Raw genomic sequence first — 19,791 nt, forward strand, 5'->3', positions numbered from 1 at the left:
GGATAAATTGACTTCTTTGTTTTCAATTTGAATGTCCTTTATTTCCTTCTCTTGTCTGATTGCTCTAGCTAGGACTCCCAGTTCCATATTGAATAACAATGATGAAACTTGACATCACTGTTTTTTTCCAGATCTCAGAGGAAAGGCTTTCAGTTTTTCCCCATTCGGTATGATACTAACTGTGGGCTGTTGTATATGGATTGTGTTGTGTCGAGGTATGTTCCTTCTATATTCAGATTTTGCTTTTTTTTTTTTTTTTATCATGAAGGGATGCTGAAAAATTTTTTTTTTTTGAGACAGTTTTTCACTCTTGTTGCCCAGGCAGGAGTGCAATGGCGTGATCTTGGCTCACTGCAACCTACACCTCCTGGGTTCAAGCAATTCTCCTGCCTTAGCCTCCAAAGTAGCAGGGGTTACAGGCATGTGCCACCATACCCAGCTAATTTTGTAGTTTTAGTAGAGATGGGGTTTCACCATGTTGGTCAGGCTGGTCTTGAATTCCTGACCTCAGGTGATCCACCCACTTTGGCCTCCCAAAGTGCTGGGATTACAAGTATGAGCCACCGCGCCCAGCCAGGATGTTGAATTTTGTCAAATGCTTCTTCAGTATTAATTGAAATGAGCATATGATTTTTGTCCTTTATTCTGTTAATATGATGTATCACATTGATTGATTTGCATATATTAAACTATCCTTGCATGCCTGGGATAAATCCCACTTGGTCATGATGCATGATCTTTTAAATGTGTTGAATTCAGTTTATTAGTATTTTGATGAGGATTTTTTTCATCAATGTTCATCAGGGATATTGGCCTGTACTTTTCTTTTTTGATGTATCTTTGTATGGTCTTGATATCAGGGCAATACTGGACTCATAGAATGAATTTGGAAGTATTCTTTCCACCTTTCTTTTTTGAAATAGTTCAAGTAGGATTGGTATTAGTTCTTTCAATGTTTGGTAGAATTCTTATCCTTTACCCTTTCTACTCAAAATATTGGTAGTTTACACACCACAATTACTGCATTATGATATTCTGTGTTTTTCTGTGTAGTTGCTATTACCACTGTATTTTGAACCTTCTGATGACTTCTTATTACTCATTAATGTTGTGTTGTTTCAGAATTGGAGAACTTCCTTTCTTAGTCATTGTAGGACAGTTCTGGTGTTAATGAAATCCCTCAGCTTTTATTTGTCTAGGAAAGTATTTCTCCTTCATATTGAATAATTATTTTGCTGGATATGCTATTCTAAGATACAAATCTTTTCCTTCAGCACTTTAAGTATGCTATACCGCTTGCGGTTTTTACTGAGCATTCTGTGGTCAGATGTATCAGAGCTGTATTGTGTGTAATTTGTTTTTCTTTTCTCTTGTTCCTTTTAAGATATTTTCTTTAGACCTTTGGGTTTGATTCTTAACTGTCTCGAAGTCATCTTATTTGGGTTATATCTGCTTGGTGTTCTGTAACCTTCTTGTACTTGAATGTTGTTATCTTTCTCCAAGTTTAGGACGTTCTCTCTTATTATCCCTTCGAATAAACTTTCCACCCTTATTTCTTTTTCTTCTTCTTCTTTATGGACAATAACCCTTAGATTTGTCCTTTTCAGGCTATTTTCTTGATCCTGTAGACATGCTTCATGTTTTTAAGTTTTTTTCTCTGATCTCCTCTGATTGTGTATTTTCAAATAGCCTATCTTCAGACTCACTAATTCTTTCTTCTGCTTGACCAATTCTTCTGTTAAGAGACTCTGATGCCTTACTTAGTATGCCATTTGCATTTTTCAACTCTAGAACTTCTGCTTGATTTCTTACAATTATTTCAATCACTTTGTTAAATTTATTTGATAGGATTCTGAATTCCTTCTCTTTGTTATCTTGAATTTCATTAAGTTTCCTCAAAATAGCTATTTTGAATTTTCTATCTGAAAAGTCACATACCTCTTTTGTTCCAAGATTGATCTCTGGTGTCTTACTTAGTTTGTTTGTTAAGGGTGTGCTTTTGTGGATGGTTTGCTGCTTGTAGGTATTCACCAGTATCTGGGCATTGAAGAGTTATATATGTATTGTAGTCTTGGCAGTCTGGGCTTGTTTGTATTCATCTTTCTTGGGAAGGCTTTCCAGGTAATCAAAGGGATTTGGGTGTTGTGGGGTGTTTTTGGTCACTGTGACTGTATCTGCATTAGGGGGCATCCCAAGCCCAGTGATGCTGGGCTCTTTCAGACTGGTAGAGGTACAACAGTGGTCTTGGATAAGAACTGGAAGAATTCCCTGGATTACCAGGTGGAAATCCTTCTCCTCTTCCTTTACTTTCTCCCAAACAAATGTAATGGGCTGCCTGGAGTTGAAGATGGGGCGACACAAGCACCCCTGTGGCTACCACCACTGGACTGTGCTGGGTCAGATGTGAAGCTTGCACAGCACTGAGTCTCACCCAAGGCCTGGGGTAACCACTGCTTGGTTACCACCTATGTTTACTTAAGGTACTCTACAGTCAGGAGATGGCAGTACCAGCCAGGCCATGTTCTTCCCTTCAGAGTAGTGAGTTCCTCCCAGTCCTAGGCAGGTCCAGAAATGCCATCTGGGCACCAGGGCTTGGAGTCGGAAACCTTAGGACTCCACCTTGTGCTCTATTCTACTGTGCTTCAGCTAGCACCCAAGCCATAAGACAAAGTTTTCCCCACTCTTCCCTCCCCTTTCCACAAGCAGAAGAGCTTCTCCCTTGGCCACCACCACCCTAGGACCACAGCAAGTACTGCTTGCCTACCACCAATGTTCACTCAAGGCCCAAATATTCTTTAGTCAGTTTGTGGTAAATGTTGCCAGGCCTAGGACTCTCTCTTCAGGGAAATGGACTCCCCTCTCACCCAAAGCACGTCCAGAAGTCCTATCCAAGAGCCAAAGCCTGTAATCAGGGATCGCAAGAGTCCAATTGCTGCTCTACCTCACTGTGGCTGAGCTGGTACCTAAGTTGCAAAACAAAGCCCCCTTTACTCCTCCATGTCCTTTGCTCAAGCAGAAAGAATCTCTCCAGTAACCACCATAGCTGGGAATGCACTGCATCATTACATCTAAAGCCAGCATGTCTCTGTGTCTCACCCAAGGCCCATGGCGAGTACTGCCTGGCTACAATTGCTGACTATTTGGGGTTCAGGAGATTTTTAGCCAGCAGGTAATGGATCCTGCTTCCGTTCAAGGCAGTAGGCTTCCTTTTGGCCCAGGGTTTGTCTAGAAATGTCATCTGGGAGCTAGGGCCTGGAATGGACCTCAGGACTCTGTCTGGTGCCCTATTCTATTGTGGCTAAGATGGTATCCAAGTTGCAAGACAAAGTTCTCTTTACACTTTCCTCTCCTCTCCTCAAGTGGGAGGAAGGAGTGCCTCCTGGACCTGTATGCTGCACTGCCTGGGGTGTGGGATATGCATTCCCTGGTGGTGGTGCAGGCATTCCCTGGTGGTGGTGCAGGCATTCCCTTGGTGACTTTGGCTGGTGTCTCACTAGGTTGCATGCCCCCAAGCCCACTGGCTATGAGCCCAGCAAAGCACCAGTACTTGCGCAGAAATTGCAGTATTTGAGGCTTAGACTGCCTTTCAGCTTTATTTAGGACCCCAAAGTCCTTCAGCCTGCAGTAGCAAGGCTTGCCAGAATTCAGGTTTCTGCTACTGAGATGGGTGATTTCCTCTGGCTAAGACTGGTTTAAATTCTTCCTCTATGGGCACAGGATGAGTTATGCCCAGTATTGCTTTCTGCTGTGATGGGGCAGTACTGAGTTCCAGTGCAAGGTCTCATAATCACTGCACTGTCTCTTCCCCAAGCACACAGATTCTCTATCTGCATAATGCAGCCACTGCCAAGGGGATGAGGGAGAAGTGGTTAAGCAATTCAAGACTATCTTTCCTAAGCCCTTCAGTGCCTCTTTCAGTGATATGATGTTAAAACCAAGTACTGGATTGTTTACCTGATGTTTGGTTCTTATGAAGGTACTTTTTGTGTGTGTGGAGAGTTGTTTAATTTGGTGTTCCTATGGGGAGGATGATTAGAGGATGATTAGTGGAGGCTTCTATTTGGCCATTTTGCTCCACTTCCCTCAAAATAAGTTTGCTTCACCTAAGGAAACTTAATGGGTGAAAAACTCCTTTTGGTGGTGGTGATGACATGACACTCAGGGCAACTGTGCTAGCTGCACCTCAATTTATTCTTCAGGGATTAAGTTCCAAAGAATTACATTGTTCTATAGCATGCAATAGACATACTATTTATATTTAGCACCATTTATTAATTCTTTTATTAAAGACATTTTATTAGATATCAACTTTGTATCAGATGATATTCACAACTAGCCCATCCAAGACTATTTAATTTTTGTCTACCATAACAAGGATGTGAAACATTCCCCTAACAACACCTGTAACTCTGTCACTTCAGGAAACTGGATTTCCAATGTGATGTTGTGGGAACATGGCAACTACTCCATCACCTTATGAAAGTCCTGGGGGTTTGTTCTTTTTTTACTCTGCAACTGGTATGCAAGCACAACTGGAGCTTCTCTCAGCTCCAAGTCATTTAGCACAAATATATCACTTCCTCCTTATCAATGTACTTTACTACTACAGAATCCCTTTACAAGTAAAATAGAATGAAAAATGGAGATTGTAGTTAGTTGTTGAATGTGTGTGTGGTAGTGGGTCATAGGGTAATAAGAGATAAAGTTGGGGCTACTTGGAGAAAGAAGAGGAAGAGTGTGAAGGAGATACAGATAGACCAAGTGGCTGCTAAGAAAGGTCAGGTATTCATATGATAGGACTGACATCAGTCCAATGTATGTACTTTCCCTAGGGAGGCAGATTGACTTCCCAAATTACCCTGAAGTTGAGTCAAACAACCTCAATTGAAACCTCAGATCCACCCTTTGCTAGTTGTGAGACCTGGGAAAGTGACTTAACCTCCTTAACGTTCAGTTTCTTTAATGGTAAAATAAGGGTCATTATCATCACCATCATCATCATGATGTATAAGGAATTGTTGTGAGAAATAAAATGATGTATGTAAATAACAGTCTAATGCTTGGCACCTAGACATCCTAATTAAATGTTAGCTATTTATACTTTTACTATGAATAAGTTGCTAATTACCTGTTTTTAAAGTCAACAATAGAAATTGGGGTTAGAGAGGCTCTTCTGACAACTAAATTGAGGATTAAAAGTGAAAAAAAACACCAAGCTAAAAATAGCAGAACCTTCCTGAGGACATTGAAGACTTCAGGTCTAAGTGTATATCTATAGCTATTAAGAAATAAAAGGAGTTTCTCAAAACAGGTCAATGTATCATCTTAGGAGATAAGATGGCATAGCTGAAGATGACTCTTCTTACCTCAGTTCGGTGCACCAGCTGCTGAGTTGCATCATCATTCATACGAAAAATTTCCAGAAATGGGTCGGATTTGCTGAAGAAATCCTAAAATACATAAACATCAATGAATTATTTTTCCTCCTGCATTTGATCTAGTCCTGATCAATAAGGAATATTTAATCAACAGGAAAACCCTCTTGATTTCCTATTGTCCATATGTGGAAGGGAGGCCATGCTTGTCCTCTCTTGCTGCCCAATTCTACCCAAACTCTCTTCTCTTTACCTGTGATGATGTGCCTCACCCTTTCTTCCTTTGTTCCTCATCCCTGTGATCCAGCCTTGGCTAGAGTGAACTGCATCCAAATGCTAAGTTCTTTGTAAAGTCAGTAGGTGGTGAGCTGAAATTCAAAGTATCCTTCAAAGATCAATTCAAATTCCAGTTCTTTGAAAATCACTGTATCTGTTGTCTTAAATAGGTTCATTATAGTTACTGTAAAGCCTATTTAATGACTACAATGTCTGGATCACCTATAGGTCTGTTTTTATTATCTCTTTCTTGGTTCTACCTCTTGGTATGCTTATTAATTTTTTATTAAATAGTAGACAATGTGTAATGAAGATCATGAAGGTTTTTACATGAGTTTTTAGCTTCTAGCAAGTGATTAGAATGGGAGAAATCTCCTGAATCCAATTAGGATTCAGCTATTTAGAGGTTGAGTTTCTTCAAATGTCTTTAAAGCTCCAATCATTTTCTGATTCCCTTTACTCCTTGGGTATAGTCCTTAAAGGACCCTAACTGAAAACCTGAGTGTTCATGAAAGGTGTTTTCCCTTGACAAGTGCTCAATGCCATTTATTATTTATGAGACTCTCAAAGGCTCTGTTTATCTATTTCTTGGCTCTAGGTTTTTATTCAGTTTCTCTCTATGCTGCTTTTGCTAATTAGTGAAGGCCTTGAGATGATAAGCCACTCAGACTGTTGGACTACTTCGCTTCTCTGACACATCTATGAGTCTTTATCCCTTGCTCTCTCAACAGCCCTGAACTTCAGTTTTTCTTCCCAGTCTCATGAGACCACCAAAAGCTCTGCTCAGTTTCTGCTTCTTAGTAGCTTTTTTTTCTCTAGGCTTCCCAGCCTTTCTATCCAACTATTTTAGGAATCAGCCTTGAGGAATTCCCTTGAGTGGAAAATCTGCACAGAATGTCTTAATCACCTCCATGGGTTTCTCTTCTGCCCAGTTTCTTGACCGTCAAATCTTCAGTGCCTCAGGACTCTCAAATATATGTCTCTGGTATCTTTTCTAGTGTTTTGTTTGTTTTTAGTGAGAGAATGATGTAAAATAAATAAGTGCCTCATTGTTAGAAATGGAACCTATCTCTATCCCTTTTAAAAACTTGATTTTTACCCCAGTAGATTATAAATTCTCAAAGAGGAAGAACTTTATTTTCCTTTATATTTCTACTATTTCCTCAATGTTTTCCATAGTGTCTAGATTTTAGTAGCACACAATGTTTATTGAATAAATGAATACATATATAAATAAGTGAATGAATACTTAGTATAGAATAGGAGGTTATCTGAGCAATAACCTTTTCATCACACTTTTACTGTGTATTTCACCAGGTAATTTTTTTTTCAGAAATCTAGACTTTAGCAAAGCAGAATTAAGCCCATGTTTGCCTTAAAAGTCATTTTTTGTTCCTAAAATTTAGCAAGCCAGAGTCAAACTCATTACTTTCCTTTGGTCACTACTTCTAAATTTTTCCTTACTGTCAATGTCTTTACCAGCCATCCCAGTCTTCGGCTCAGCAAAATATTTGTAGGGCATATACTTATCATAGAGCTTTTGTGCTTGATATTAAGATATAAGGACAGATAGAACCTGATCTCAGTCTTCCAAAGTACCATCTAGATTGCTGGTAAGAAAAGTATACAAATAAATATGATCCAGGTCTAGATATAAATGAGTGAATGAATGAATAAATGAATGAAGGTACAAGGAGTATTGAGGGAAGAGAGGGGAGTTGATGAGTTTTGAACAGACATAGAGGGGGATATCCCAAGTAATTTAATTAGACTGTAGCTTAAGGAAGCATAGGGGAGGAGTTGGCAACAATGCTGGCAAAGTTGGCTCCATGATGTGAAGGGTCTTCAATGCTCATTTGAAGCCTTTGCACTGGCCTGGAGAGGCAGGGGGAAGCACTGAAGGATTTGGAGCAGAAAAGTAAAATATAGTTGGCTCTGTAGTGAAGAATGTCAGTCTAGAATCTTTGTAGGATGAAAGAGGAGATGAGAGGTGGAAATATAACTATCTTACCCTTTGCTCTCCTTCCCACCCAACCAGGAACCAAACACCATACTCGGCAACACCCAGAGTCTGGAACATCCCCTACTATTCTATTTCTGAAGATGATCAGATTACTGTAAGGCCAGTGCCTCCTTGGGAGCCGAATGGACACGCCCTTCTCTCTCCGCGCCTAAAAACTATGTCATCATTCTGAGCACATTGCTCAGCATTTGCCCTCTCCACGCAGGCTCCCCCTTGCCCATTTCTGCATTCCAATCTCAGCCCTGCACCCGCCAGAAATTTTGAAAAGGCCTGCCAAGAACTTGCCCTATGGTAGCTCCCCCGTACGTCCTCGGCCAGCCCCTCGTCCGTGCTCACTCCCTTCATACCCAATGGAAATGCCCCTGCTTTGTTCACCTCGCCCGTCCCCAGTCTTTTAATACCCAATAGAACTACCTTGTCTTTGTTTCCCCCGTAGTCAATCAGCCACTTCTACTCCCTATAAAACCCCACGCCCCAAGAAGAGAAGCGAGACTTCTCCGGCCCCTCCTGTCGGACCGTAGAACCTCACCCAGGAGCTGATTAAATTTCTTTATTCCAATAACTGGCCTCAGTTGCCTCATTTAAATCTCAGTTGCTTCATTCAAACCTTACAATTACCGCAGCCTTCATCTTGTCAAGAACCTAAAATGGTGGCTTTCATCATCATCTTGCCCTTCAAACATTGTCTATCCCCCAAAATGGCCCATTTCTCTCTCAGACACACTTCTAATTGATTCCCACCTCTATGCATTACTCAAGACATTTGCCCCTTAGGCCTGCTTCTGTTTCTATAGGCATCTTAAAAATCAAATCTCTCTCTCTTCTGTTTCCCTATGGAGGTGGGCTACATTAGCTTGTTCCTATGTGCCCTTGGGCTCCTCTGGTAACTTCATGCTTTGCCTCTTTAAATAGATTGTTGGTCCCTCAGGGGATGTTTTTATGATTCTAATTGCCAACTACAATGTAAGAACTTTCTCATTTTTTTCCTTTTTACTGATAATTTAAAACTTTTGTTACCTTTTGTTTATTTATTTATTTATTTATTTATTTTTTATTTATTTATTTTTTTTTTTGAGACGGAGTTTCGCTCTTGATACCCAGGCTGGAGTGCAATGGCGCGATCTCGGCTCACCGCAACCTCCGCCTCCTGGGTTCAGGCAATTCTCCTGCCTCAGCCTCCTGAGTAGCTGGGATTACAGGCACGTGCCACCGTGCCCAGCTAATTTTTTGTATTAGTAGAGACGGGGTTTCACCATGTTGACCAGGATGGTCTCGATCTCTTGACCTCGTGATCCACCCGCCTCGGCCTCCCAAAGTGCTGGGATTACAGGCTTGAGCCACCGCGCCCGGCCTACCTTTTGTTTAAAAATGAAAAATACAGAAAAAGAGATGACAAAAATAAAAAGAAGGAAAAAAGAACCCATAATTCCATAGCCATCAATAGTATTTTGGTAAATCTTTTTCTAGACTCTACATATACTTTCCTTTCTTTTAAAAAATTTTGTAATCATGATCTATATACAATTTAGTACCCTATTTCTTTTGCTTGTTGTATATTTACTTGTTACATATTGCAATGCTTTTTCTATTTTATTTCACATTCTTTTTAAATACCATGAATGAATTAGGCAAAACATTATTGTCAGGAGGGCATGCAATAAAGTCAAAGAAAGAAAGGTCAGGTACGGTCTCTGCAAGTAACTGAAAATCTATATGCAGCACACTGGCTTTAGCATTGCGTTCAGATCTCAACTCTACCATATATAATCTGAATAACTGTGGACAAAATATTTAATTTCTCTAAGGCTTAGTTTGCCATTCATAATGTAAGGGGTATCACCCTTTGCCTCATAGTGACATAGGAGAATTAGAGGTGCTGGTGCATGGGAAATGTTGAGTCCAGTGTCTGGTACATGGTGAGGAAACATGTTAGCTGCAAAAATCCTCAACAAAATACTAGCAACCCAAATCCAGTGGCATAACACAATTTAATCTATCACAATAAAGTATGCTTTATTCCTGGGAAGCAAGGTTGGTTCAATATACACATATCAAAAACCATAATGATCATCTCAGTAGATGTAGAAAAAAAGGTTTTGATAAAATCCAACATCCCTTCATGATAAAAACCCTCAAGAAACTAGGCAGTGAAGGGACATACCTGAAAATAATAAGTGCCATCTATGACAAACCACCAGCCAAGGGCAAAAGCTTGGCTGGTGGTTTGTCATAGATGGCACTTAATATTTTTTTGCCCATACTTAAAGGGCAAAAGCTTGAAGCATTCTGCTTAAGAGCAGGAACAAGACAAGCATGCTGACTCTCACCATTCCTGTTCAATATAGTACTACAAGTCCTTGCCAGAGCACCCAGGCAAGAGAAAGAAATAAAAGGCATCCAAATAGGAAAAGAAGTCCAATCATCTCTCATTGCTGATGATATCATTCTATACCTAGAAAACCCTAAAGACTATGCCAAAAGATTCCTAGAACTGATCTTCAGCAAAGTTTGAGAATACAAAGTCAATGTACAAAAACCAGTAGCATTTCTATGCAAGGTGAGAGCTCCAGCAAGAACACAATCCCATTTACAATAGCTACAAAAAAATGAAATGCCTAGGAATACATCTAACCAAAGAAGTAAAAGATCTCTACAAGGAGAACTACAAAACACTGGTGAAAGAAATCATAGAAGACACAAACAAATGGAAAAACACATTCCATGCTCATGGATCAGAAGAATCAATATCGTTAAAATGGCCATACTGCCCAAAGCAATCTACAGATTCAATGCTATTTATATCAAGCTACAAACATCATTTTTCACAGAATTAGAAAAAGCTATGTAAAATTCATACGGAACAAAAAGAGCCTGAATCGACAAAGTAATCCTAAGCAGAAGCAACAAAGCCAGAGGCATCACACTGCCCAACTTCAAACTACACTATAAGGCTGCAATAACCAAAGCAGCATAGTACTGGTGCAAAAACAGACACCTAAGACCATGGAACAGGATAGAGAACCCAGAAATAAAGCCACATACCTACTGCCATCTCATCTTCAACAAAGTTGACAAAAATAAGAAATGAAGAAAGCGCTCCCTACTCAATAAATAATGCTGAGATAACTGGCTAGTAATATGCAGAAGAATGAAACTGGACCCTTACATTTTACCATATACAAATTTTAATTTAAGATTGAATAAAGCTTAAAATGTAAGACTTCAAACTATAAAAATCCTAGAAAAGAACCTATGAAATATCCTTCTGGATGTTGGCCTTGGCAAATAATTTATGGCTAAGTACTCAAAAGCAACAAAAACAAATTGCAACAAAAAAAATACTGACAAGTAGGACCTAATTAAGGAGCTTCTGCACAGTTAAAAAAAAAAAAACAAAACTATTAACAGAGTAAACAGGTGGTCTATAGAATGAGAGAAAATATTACCAAAGATCTAATATTCAGAATCTATAAGGAACTTAAACAATTCAATAAGCAAAAAAATAAATAAATAACCTCATTAAAAATTGGGCAAAGGACATGAGCAGACACTTCTCAAAACACAACATACCAGTGGTCAATGTACATATGAAAAAACGCTCAGTGTCACTGATTGTGAGAGAAATGCAAATCAAAACCACAATGAGATATCATCTCACACCAGTCAGAATACCTATCACTAAAAAGTCAAAAAATAACAGATGTTGGTGAGGCTGTGGGGAAAAGGAAACACTTATATACTGTTTGTAGGAATATAAATTAGTTCAGCCACTGTGGAAAGCAGTTTGGAGACTTCTTAAAGAACTTGAAACAGAACTACCATTCAACCCAGTCAAACTATTACTGGTATATACCCAAAGGAAAAGAAACCATTCTGCCAAAAAGGCATATGCACTCGTGTGTTCATCACAGCACTATTCACAATAGCAAAGGCATATAATCAATCTAGGTGCCAATCAATAGTGAATTGGATAAGGAAAATTTGGTGCTTATATACCATATAATACTCCAAAGCCATTAAAAATAATAATGTTGTTTGTAACACCCTGGATGCAGCTGAAGGCCATTATCCTAAGGAAATTAACAGAGCAACAGGAAATCAAATACCACATGTTCTCACTTGTAAGTGAGAGCTAAACATTAGGTATGCATGGACATAAAGATGGGAACAACGGACAATGGTCACAACTGGAGCAGGGAGAAAGGGAGGGGAGCAAGAGCTGAAAAACTACCTATTGGGTGTTATGCTTACTACCTGGGTAATGGGATCATTTGTACTCCAAACCTCACTGTCATGCAATATACTCATGTAACAAACCTGCACATGTAACCCCTGAATCTAAAATAAACGTTGAAATCTTAAAAAAAAAAAAAAAGTTGGCTGCTATGATGATTATCAATAGAAGAGAAAATTCATGAAGACACTTTGTAAAAAATGATACAAGTATCAGGGATGATTACTATTAAGAAGGAATCTGATTCATGAAAATGAAATAATTCATAAGCACCTCAGTATCTCAAGTGCACACTCAGAAATTCATAGCTTCAAAACACCAACTCGGGTCTAATTGTGTGGTCACATTAATGAGGAATTTTCAGCTTTGTGAACTTGATTATCAGCACTAAGATGGCCAGTGGGACAGTTCAGTGCAATAAAGATGAATGAATTGGGCATTTTACTGAAGTTTTGCTGTGGTAAAATTCTTTAATAACACAGAGACCATATTATTCTGCTTTCTTAGTTCAATATAAAAGAAATTTAGCTAAGTGAGAGGGTGATAAGCAATTAGGAAGCAATGTATATGTATAACAGTGATCTCGTAAATAGAATATTGGACCTAGAAGAAATTATCTGAAAGATGCAGGCATATCCAGGCTGTATGGCTTACTAATTTTGTGACTCTGAGAAATGTCTGAACTGAGGGTGCTTTATCTGTAAAATGGAAATAAAGATACTAACTTTCGGGAATATGCTTATGAGTTTTGGGGATAACGTAGGTTAGACGCCTGACACTTGGCACATTATAGATGCTCAATAGTTATAAGTTTTCTATCATTAATGCAGACTAGATTACAGTTTCTAAGCAGGCACACTTAAACAGTAAAATCACAGCACATTAGGGAGAGATTTTACATTGTTTTAGAGTAGGGGTCAGCAAACTATGGCACATGAGCCAAATCTGGCTTCCTGTTTGTTTTTGTGAATCAGGTTTTACTGGAACACTACCACACTCATTCATTTTTGCATTGTCTACGGCTGTCTTCATGCTTCAAAGGCAGAGCCGAGTAGTGCGGACAGAGATCACGTGTCCTGCAAAACCTAAAATATTTACCATGTAGTCCTTTATTAAAAGTTGGCTAACCTCTACTTTAGAGACGGATGTGTTTACTTATGTTGCATCCCATCAAACTAGCATCATGGGAACACTAAAAATGCAGTCTATGATTATTACTATTACATATGTGGAGACCACAAGTGTGAGATTTAGTTCCAATGCACCAATTTGAATATTTTCTCAAGAATGGGAAGAGGAAGAATCTTTTGTCAGCTTGAATGTTGCAAAGTGATTATTACATTTCTGCCTCTACTTACTTGTTAGATTAACTGCCAACTAGTTGCTAATGTAACAAATGTGTTTTAGAAGTTAGAAAGTCCCTTTCTTTTTTATTTTATTATTTTTTTTCTTCAATTTTTTAAATTGCATTTTAGGTTTTGGGGTACATGTGAAGAACATGCAAGATTGTTGCATAGATGCATACATGGCAGTGTGATGTGCTGCCTTCCTCCCCTTCACCTGTATCTGGCATTTCTCCCCATGCTATCTCTCCCCAACTCCCCACTCCCCTGCCCCACTTTCTTTTCTAAGTGAATTGCATTAACATTAGATAAATAAGTTACTTCTCACAAACCTCAGCTATTTTACGTGCTCTCATTGAAGTGTGGGGAGGTGATTGCTAGTCTACTGAAAGACAAATTAAAAATGACTATTTCTGTCAAAAAGAATGGTGCATTTCTCTGTCACTATGGTTCGCAAAAGTACTTAATGGCTTCCCATAAACCCTGTAACAGGGGTTCTCAAACTTTTGGTCTTAAGACCCCTTTACATTCTTAAAAATTATTGGGGCTCCCAAAGAGCTTTTGTTTACGAAGGTTATATGTATTAATATTTATCATATTATAAAACTGTTAAATTGTCACAATATTTATTATATTATTTTAAAAATAATAAACCTACATCATAATAAAAATAGTATTTTAATGGAAATATTTATAATTATATTTTCCAAACTTAAAAAATAGTGAGAATGGTATTAGTTTACATTTTTGCAAACCAATTTAATGATTAGCTTAATAGAATGCAACAGAATCCTCATATTTGTGCTGTATTCAATCTATTGTGATATGAGGCAACATATAGCCTCTGGAAAACTCCACTGTACATGCATAAGAGAATGAGGGTGAATAACGAAAATTATGTCTTAGCATTATTATGAAAATGGTATTGACCTCATGGATTCCCTGCAAAGGTATTGGGACCATGCATCACACTTGGAGGACTGCTGCCTGACCTTCCCTCTTACCTCCCCTCTTCCTGGTTTCCTACTTCCCTGAAATGCATGAAAGCATTTCCAAGTCTTCCATATTCTGAGACCAAACCACCTTCTAAATTCATTAACTCTCTGCTCCAAAAGACTTAGATTTTGTCAGGCAATTTGACTGAGTCCCTCTCCTGCACTGATTTCTTTTATGAGTGTGTGCCTGTGTGGCTTTTGGTAAGTCATTTTACATCTCTGAAACACAAAACTTGCATCTATAAGATAAGGCAGTTGAATTACACAGTGGCTTTTTACCTGAAGTGTGTAGGCTCCTGGGGGCTACCAGAGGTACTGTCAAGGGACTGCAGATCCAGATGTCCTACAACCATTGTCTGAAGTAGATAGAACATTTTTTTCCTACATATTCATACTTTAGTTTTGAAATGTATGTAGAAACTAGTTACTTTCATGATACTCATTAACATAATAAAAATTAGGAGGATTATTTTATAGCGACTTTTAGTCATACAATAAGTTTAACTAGATACAGTAAGTTTTAACAGCTAACATGTAGGTAGCTATAATAAAATTTTTTAATGCTAAAAGCTAGAAAAGAGTCCTCCTTGAGAGCATCTGGGAACTATTTTTCCAGCTGTGACATGAAATAATTGTACTATTTTATTCTATTTCTATCACAAAAATATTGTGGCAGATTGCATTTTGTAAACTTGACCACCACAAGTTCATAGTCCATATGCTTTTTCTACAGTATGATTTTGCCACTGCCCCAGCATGGTGTGGAGTCCTAGAATCTGGGCTGGCCTTATGACTCACTTGTAACCAAAAGAATGCAGCAGAATTGATGACAATGACTTCCAAGGCCAGGAAGGGTGAGAAAAGGCCATGGAGCATCTCCCTTCCTTTGTTCTCTTGAGATGCTCTTTCTGGGAGAAGCCAGATACCCTAAAGGAAGTGTGACTACCCCAGGACCACCATGTAGGCACTCTGGTGGACTGTTACAGCTAAGCACAGCCATTCAGCCGTCTCATGTACCAGGCATGGGAGTAGAGCTAGTGTGGACCATCCAGATAAGCTCATCTACCAGCTGAATACCACTGAGTGACTTGCATCAACATCATAGACAGCAAAACTGCTCAATTGAACCCTGATTGAATTTCTGGCCCTCAAAATCATTCACTATAACAGAATAGCTCTTCATTTAAGTCACCAGGTTTGACATGGTTTACCATGGAGCAATAAAAAACCAGAGTGGTAGTATTGTGTCATTGGGTAAATCATTATAACTTGCTGAGCCCTTGTTTCCTGAAGAGGTTGTGTGAAATGATCTTTATGGGATCATCTAACTCCTCAGTTCTACAACTTTGCCCTCTTTCCATCTGAGACCATTTACCTCCCAGTCCAAACTGGAGCAAATGCCTCTGATTTGTTCTCTGAATTACTAAGGATCTGAACATATAGCCACATTTGAAGGAACTGGGGTCTCCAGGACTGGGGCAGTGAGGCTCAGCAATGACCAGGGCCCTGGACACTCAGTACAGCCATTAGTGGGAATAGCCATTTAGAACCATTTAAAATGCTTCAGGGGGATCTTTCAGTTCTATGAGGAAGTGTTCATTTGACTAAAGGGAAACTGCTCAAACACTTTAAAGCCAACTGGTCCAAGAAACCTCCAAGTCCCCTTTTACTGTAACATAAATCAGTTAGAGGAAAAATTAGAGGTACTTAAGAGCCTACTAAGCATAGAGAAACCATTATAAGCCATTAAGCAAGTAGCTTAAAACTGCTATACACTGACCCAATGGCTTATAATAGCACCAGGAAGATACTACAAAGTGTTTTGTGAGTTCTTCTGAAACTTGGGGAGATGATAAAGGGGAAGGAGTATAACAGTTGTGAAAAGGTGAAATTAAAAGCTCGCTCCCAACTGACATCAATGCACACTGCAGTTCCCAGCACCTAGTTCATGCTAATGCTAAAAAGGTAGCAGTTTTTGATGGTTTCACATAATCTACTCAAGATACTTTTAAAATTCAAATATAATATAATTAGTTTGTAAGGATAAAGTATTTCTTGATGTCCCCACGTAGAATAAGTTGGCCTTACTAGGATACACTATTACATATCACTCATCACATTCTATTATGGTTATAGTATTACTATATCATTGTTTTTTAGATATATGTTTCACTTCAATGATGAATTTCAGGTTGCAGATATGAGAGTGGAATGTCTATTTTTGATATGTCTTTTTTCAAAGGTTTGGAAAATGAATGACGAATGAGTGAACAAATGAACAAATATAAGAGTGATCCAGTGAATACATAAATGGACTGAGTATTAATACCCAATAAATAGGAGCTGTACAATGAATAAATGTGATACTGCATAAAAAGGTCTTAACCCTGTACTTGGCAAACATACGTGCTTAATAAATGTCATTTTTCTTCCCTTTCACATCTTCTCCCCTCCCTTAGAATGTCCCTAGAAATGGAATTAAATAATGTTTACCTGTGCACATCTGACCTGTTGCATTTGGAAACAGTCTTGGTGTAACTGTCCTGTTTTAATTACAGTCCCTTCCCCTTCTCATTAATAGTTTCTTAGTTTGGGGGAAACCTTACTTTGTAGACCTCTCTGAATTTTTGGATCTGTTTGATAATGTGGTGAAAAGGAAAAAATAGCTGCAGGGGGAAATGTGACTAAACTGTGTGCTAGCTTTATTACTTCCTTCAATAAGGTTAATGCCGAACACTTTACCTTGTCATCCAATTTTCGTGCATTGAATGCAAGCTCAACGTAGTCGTCATTGCCAGATAATTCTTCAGCAATCACCTGAAGGAAAAAGCACACATCAGCGCAGTAGAGGGTGGATTCCTCAGCTCCAAAACTCATGAGAAAATTTAGCTCCTGTTTGGTTCAAAACTCAACAGAGACAAATGTTGGGCAAGGATTTTTTTCACAACTCTAGTGACTATAGCACAGTAATTCTAGATATTCAACGGAACTCCCTGGAATAGACAATGGTGAATAACTAGACACCATTTATGCTGAGCATGACAACATAAGAGATGGGACCCCAGCTGGAGGAAAAAAATAGAAGAGCAGTTTGGAAGAGCTTCTTTCTTTCAAGTTAACATGATATTGGATAGTATTTCTATAATTAACTACAATTTTCCCCTTTGGTAAATTATAGAGAAGGAAGAACAATAATATTTCTTTACTGTTTTGAGTGAGACCAACAAGAAATGGTGGAATAAACTAGCTTCTATGTCAAACTTTTCTAATTCCTATTTTTCAAAAGACTGTCCCTGGGTTTTCTGAGATGAGGGTGTGTGTATATGTAAGGATCTAAGCCCTAATACCCAAGTACAGATCATTCCTGACAAAGATTTGGTATAAGAAATCACTGACCAAAAGGCTTTCTCATAACAGGTAAATTTCCAATACTTAATAGTTAGTGACTCTCAACAAAGCCTTGGAGCACAAATTGGTGGAGAAAGTCAGGAGAAAAATAACGACAACAAAAATCTAGGGGCCAGTCAAGTTGCATATAAGTTAAAACCTTTATAAATAATGTTAGGATTTACCAGGTATTCTCTGGCCTTCCTTATCCTTTATCCTGATAAGCACATAGATACGCTTATCAAATTGCTTATGTCAAGATACTGAGATTTAATTCAATTTTGCCTCTTTTCTATCTGAGCTCAACAATTCCATTACGAGTTGGGTCCATATGCTCTCAATAGTCACTGGTAGTATTAAAAATATTTTGGAAAATTTAAGTCATTTTCATCTAATCTTAAAGCTAAGACGGCTGCCTTAAGAAAGATAGACCCAAAAACGTATGGGCAACTGAGAGTAGAGAACGTGAGTCCAGATATACAGGAAAAACTCCAGAAGTGCTTGATAACCCAAGAACTATCATATTTGTATTTTTCATTTGGTCCTCTTTCATCCCTTACCACCTTAATGCCTCTTATACTTCATTTGAGCGCTGACCCTTAACTATTTTGTGGTCACAGACACCTTTGGAAAACTGATGAAAGTTCTGATTTTCTCCATCTGCAGAGACCTAGAAAATTTCACGCACTTTTTCAAGTGTTTTCTAGAAGCTGTTAAAGCCAATGTTTTGATCTAAAGACCCAAAATTAAGACAGTATTTAAATATTTAAAATTAAGAAAAAGATCATACTTTTCTGGGATGTGTAGAGGAAGAAAATCTCAGAATATCTCAGAGAAAATATGGCAAGATGAGATTTTGTTCTTTTGGGAAAGAACCACAGCAAACTCATACCTGGATCTACTGGGTTTGTGGGCTTTGGGAGTGAACCCACAGGTCCACAGCTTTTTAGAGCACCATTAGGGTCTTCAAAGACCACTTGATTCATGGCTGAAGATGAAAAATCTTTAACATGGCAGTGTCATTTAAAATATTCAAGCAATAAACTCAGATAAGTTATTGTGAGAATGGCCACAACTTTCACTGAGAACCCTTTTGAATTTTTTCCTGTGCTTAAAAAAAAAAAAAAAAAAAGTTCAGGGCCAGGCGTGGTGGCTCATGCCTGTAATCCCAGCACTTTGGGAGGTCAAGGTGGGTGGATCATGAGGTCAGGAGTTTGAGACCAGCCTGGCCAACATGGTGAAACCCTGTCTCTACTAAAAATACAAAAATTAGCTGGGTATCGTTGCGGGCATCTGCAATCCCAGTTACTCTGGAGGTTGAGGCAGGAGAATCGTTTGAACCTGGGAGGTGGAGGTTGTAGTGAGCCAAAATCACACCATTGCACTCCAGCCTGGATGACAGGATGAGACTCCATCCCCCCTGCAAAAAAAAAAAATCAGTTTCTCTCTAGTTAAAAAGGAATGTTCAAAAGAACTCAAGAGGTTTGCTTCCTGGCAATTTGCCTCTCTAGCAATTCAGAATTTCCTTGTAGTTTTTTTCTACCTTTTTTTTTTTTTTTTTGCTTATATTTTACACATCCAAATGGTTGGACCACATTCTCTACCTTTCTCAAGAGGTAGAGAATGTCTAAGACATCTCTAATAGAAGATGTCAAAGTTCCAAATACCAGGTGTTCTATTTGAAAATTTAAGCTCCTATTTAGAAACACTTCTAGCATTATCCAGTAGAACATTCTGGAATTATAGAAATGTCTTATAATCTGCACTATCCCATATAGTAGCTGCTAAACACTTGTAACTATTGAGTACTTGATGTGTGACCAGTGTGATTAAAAAACTAAATATTTACTTTTATTTTAAATAAAATTAAAATTTTATTTTATTAAAATGTAATTAATCACATGTGGCTAGTGGCTACTGAATCACACAGTAAACCTCCAAACTATTATATCAAAGAGGAGAGCTCAAAATGTTGAGCTCTTTGTTTCTTAGGCAACAAACCAAACCTTAAAGTAAATGCTATCAAAGCAAAATTTTAATTCTCAAAATAAATGAGAGACAAAGACAGGTATTTTTGATGATCCGAAAATGTCAGACAATTCCATATTCTTACTGTGCTTGGCAACTACATCTTGCTCCTCCACTAAAATCTATCTTG

The 19,791-nt window shown here is 38.4% G+C and overlaps 1 protein-coding gene across 2 annotated transcripts in view; it reads right to left on the reverse strand.

Annotated features, from left to right (window-relative positions):
• The window catches only part of CPNE4 (copine 4), a 490,322-nt gene that overhangs the window by 133,906 nt on the left and 336,625 nt on the right, over nt 1-19,791 (reverse strand). For both annotated transcript variants that reach the window (XM_012451237.2, XM_012451238.2), the window contains exons 5-6: nt 16,989-17,063; nt 5,367-5,450 (exon numbers count right to left, since the gene is read on the reverse strand). In XM_012451237.2, the coding sequence (XP_012306660.1) occupies nt 5,367-5,450; nt 16,989-17,063 (159 nt within the window). The remainder of the gene's footprint in view (nt 1-5,366; nt 5,451-16,988; nt 17,064-19,791) is intronic.

This window comes from Aotus nancymaae, unplaced genomic scaffold (assembly GCF_030222135.1).
Source record: "Aotus nancymaae isolate 86718 unplaced genomic scaffold, 86718_ANA_hifiasm-v0.15.2.pri h1tg000019l, whole genome shotgun sequence".
Classification (NCBI taxonomy): Eukaryota; Metazoa; Chordata; class Mammalia; order Primates; family Aotidae; genus Aotus; species Aotus nancymaae.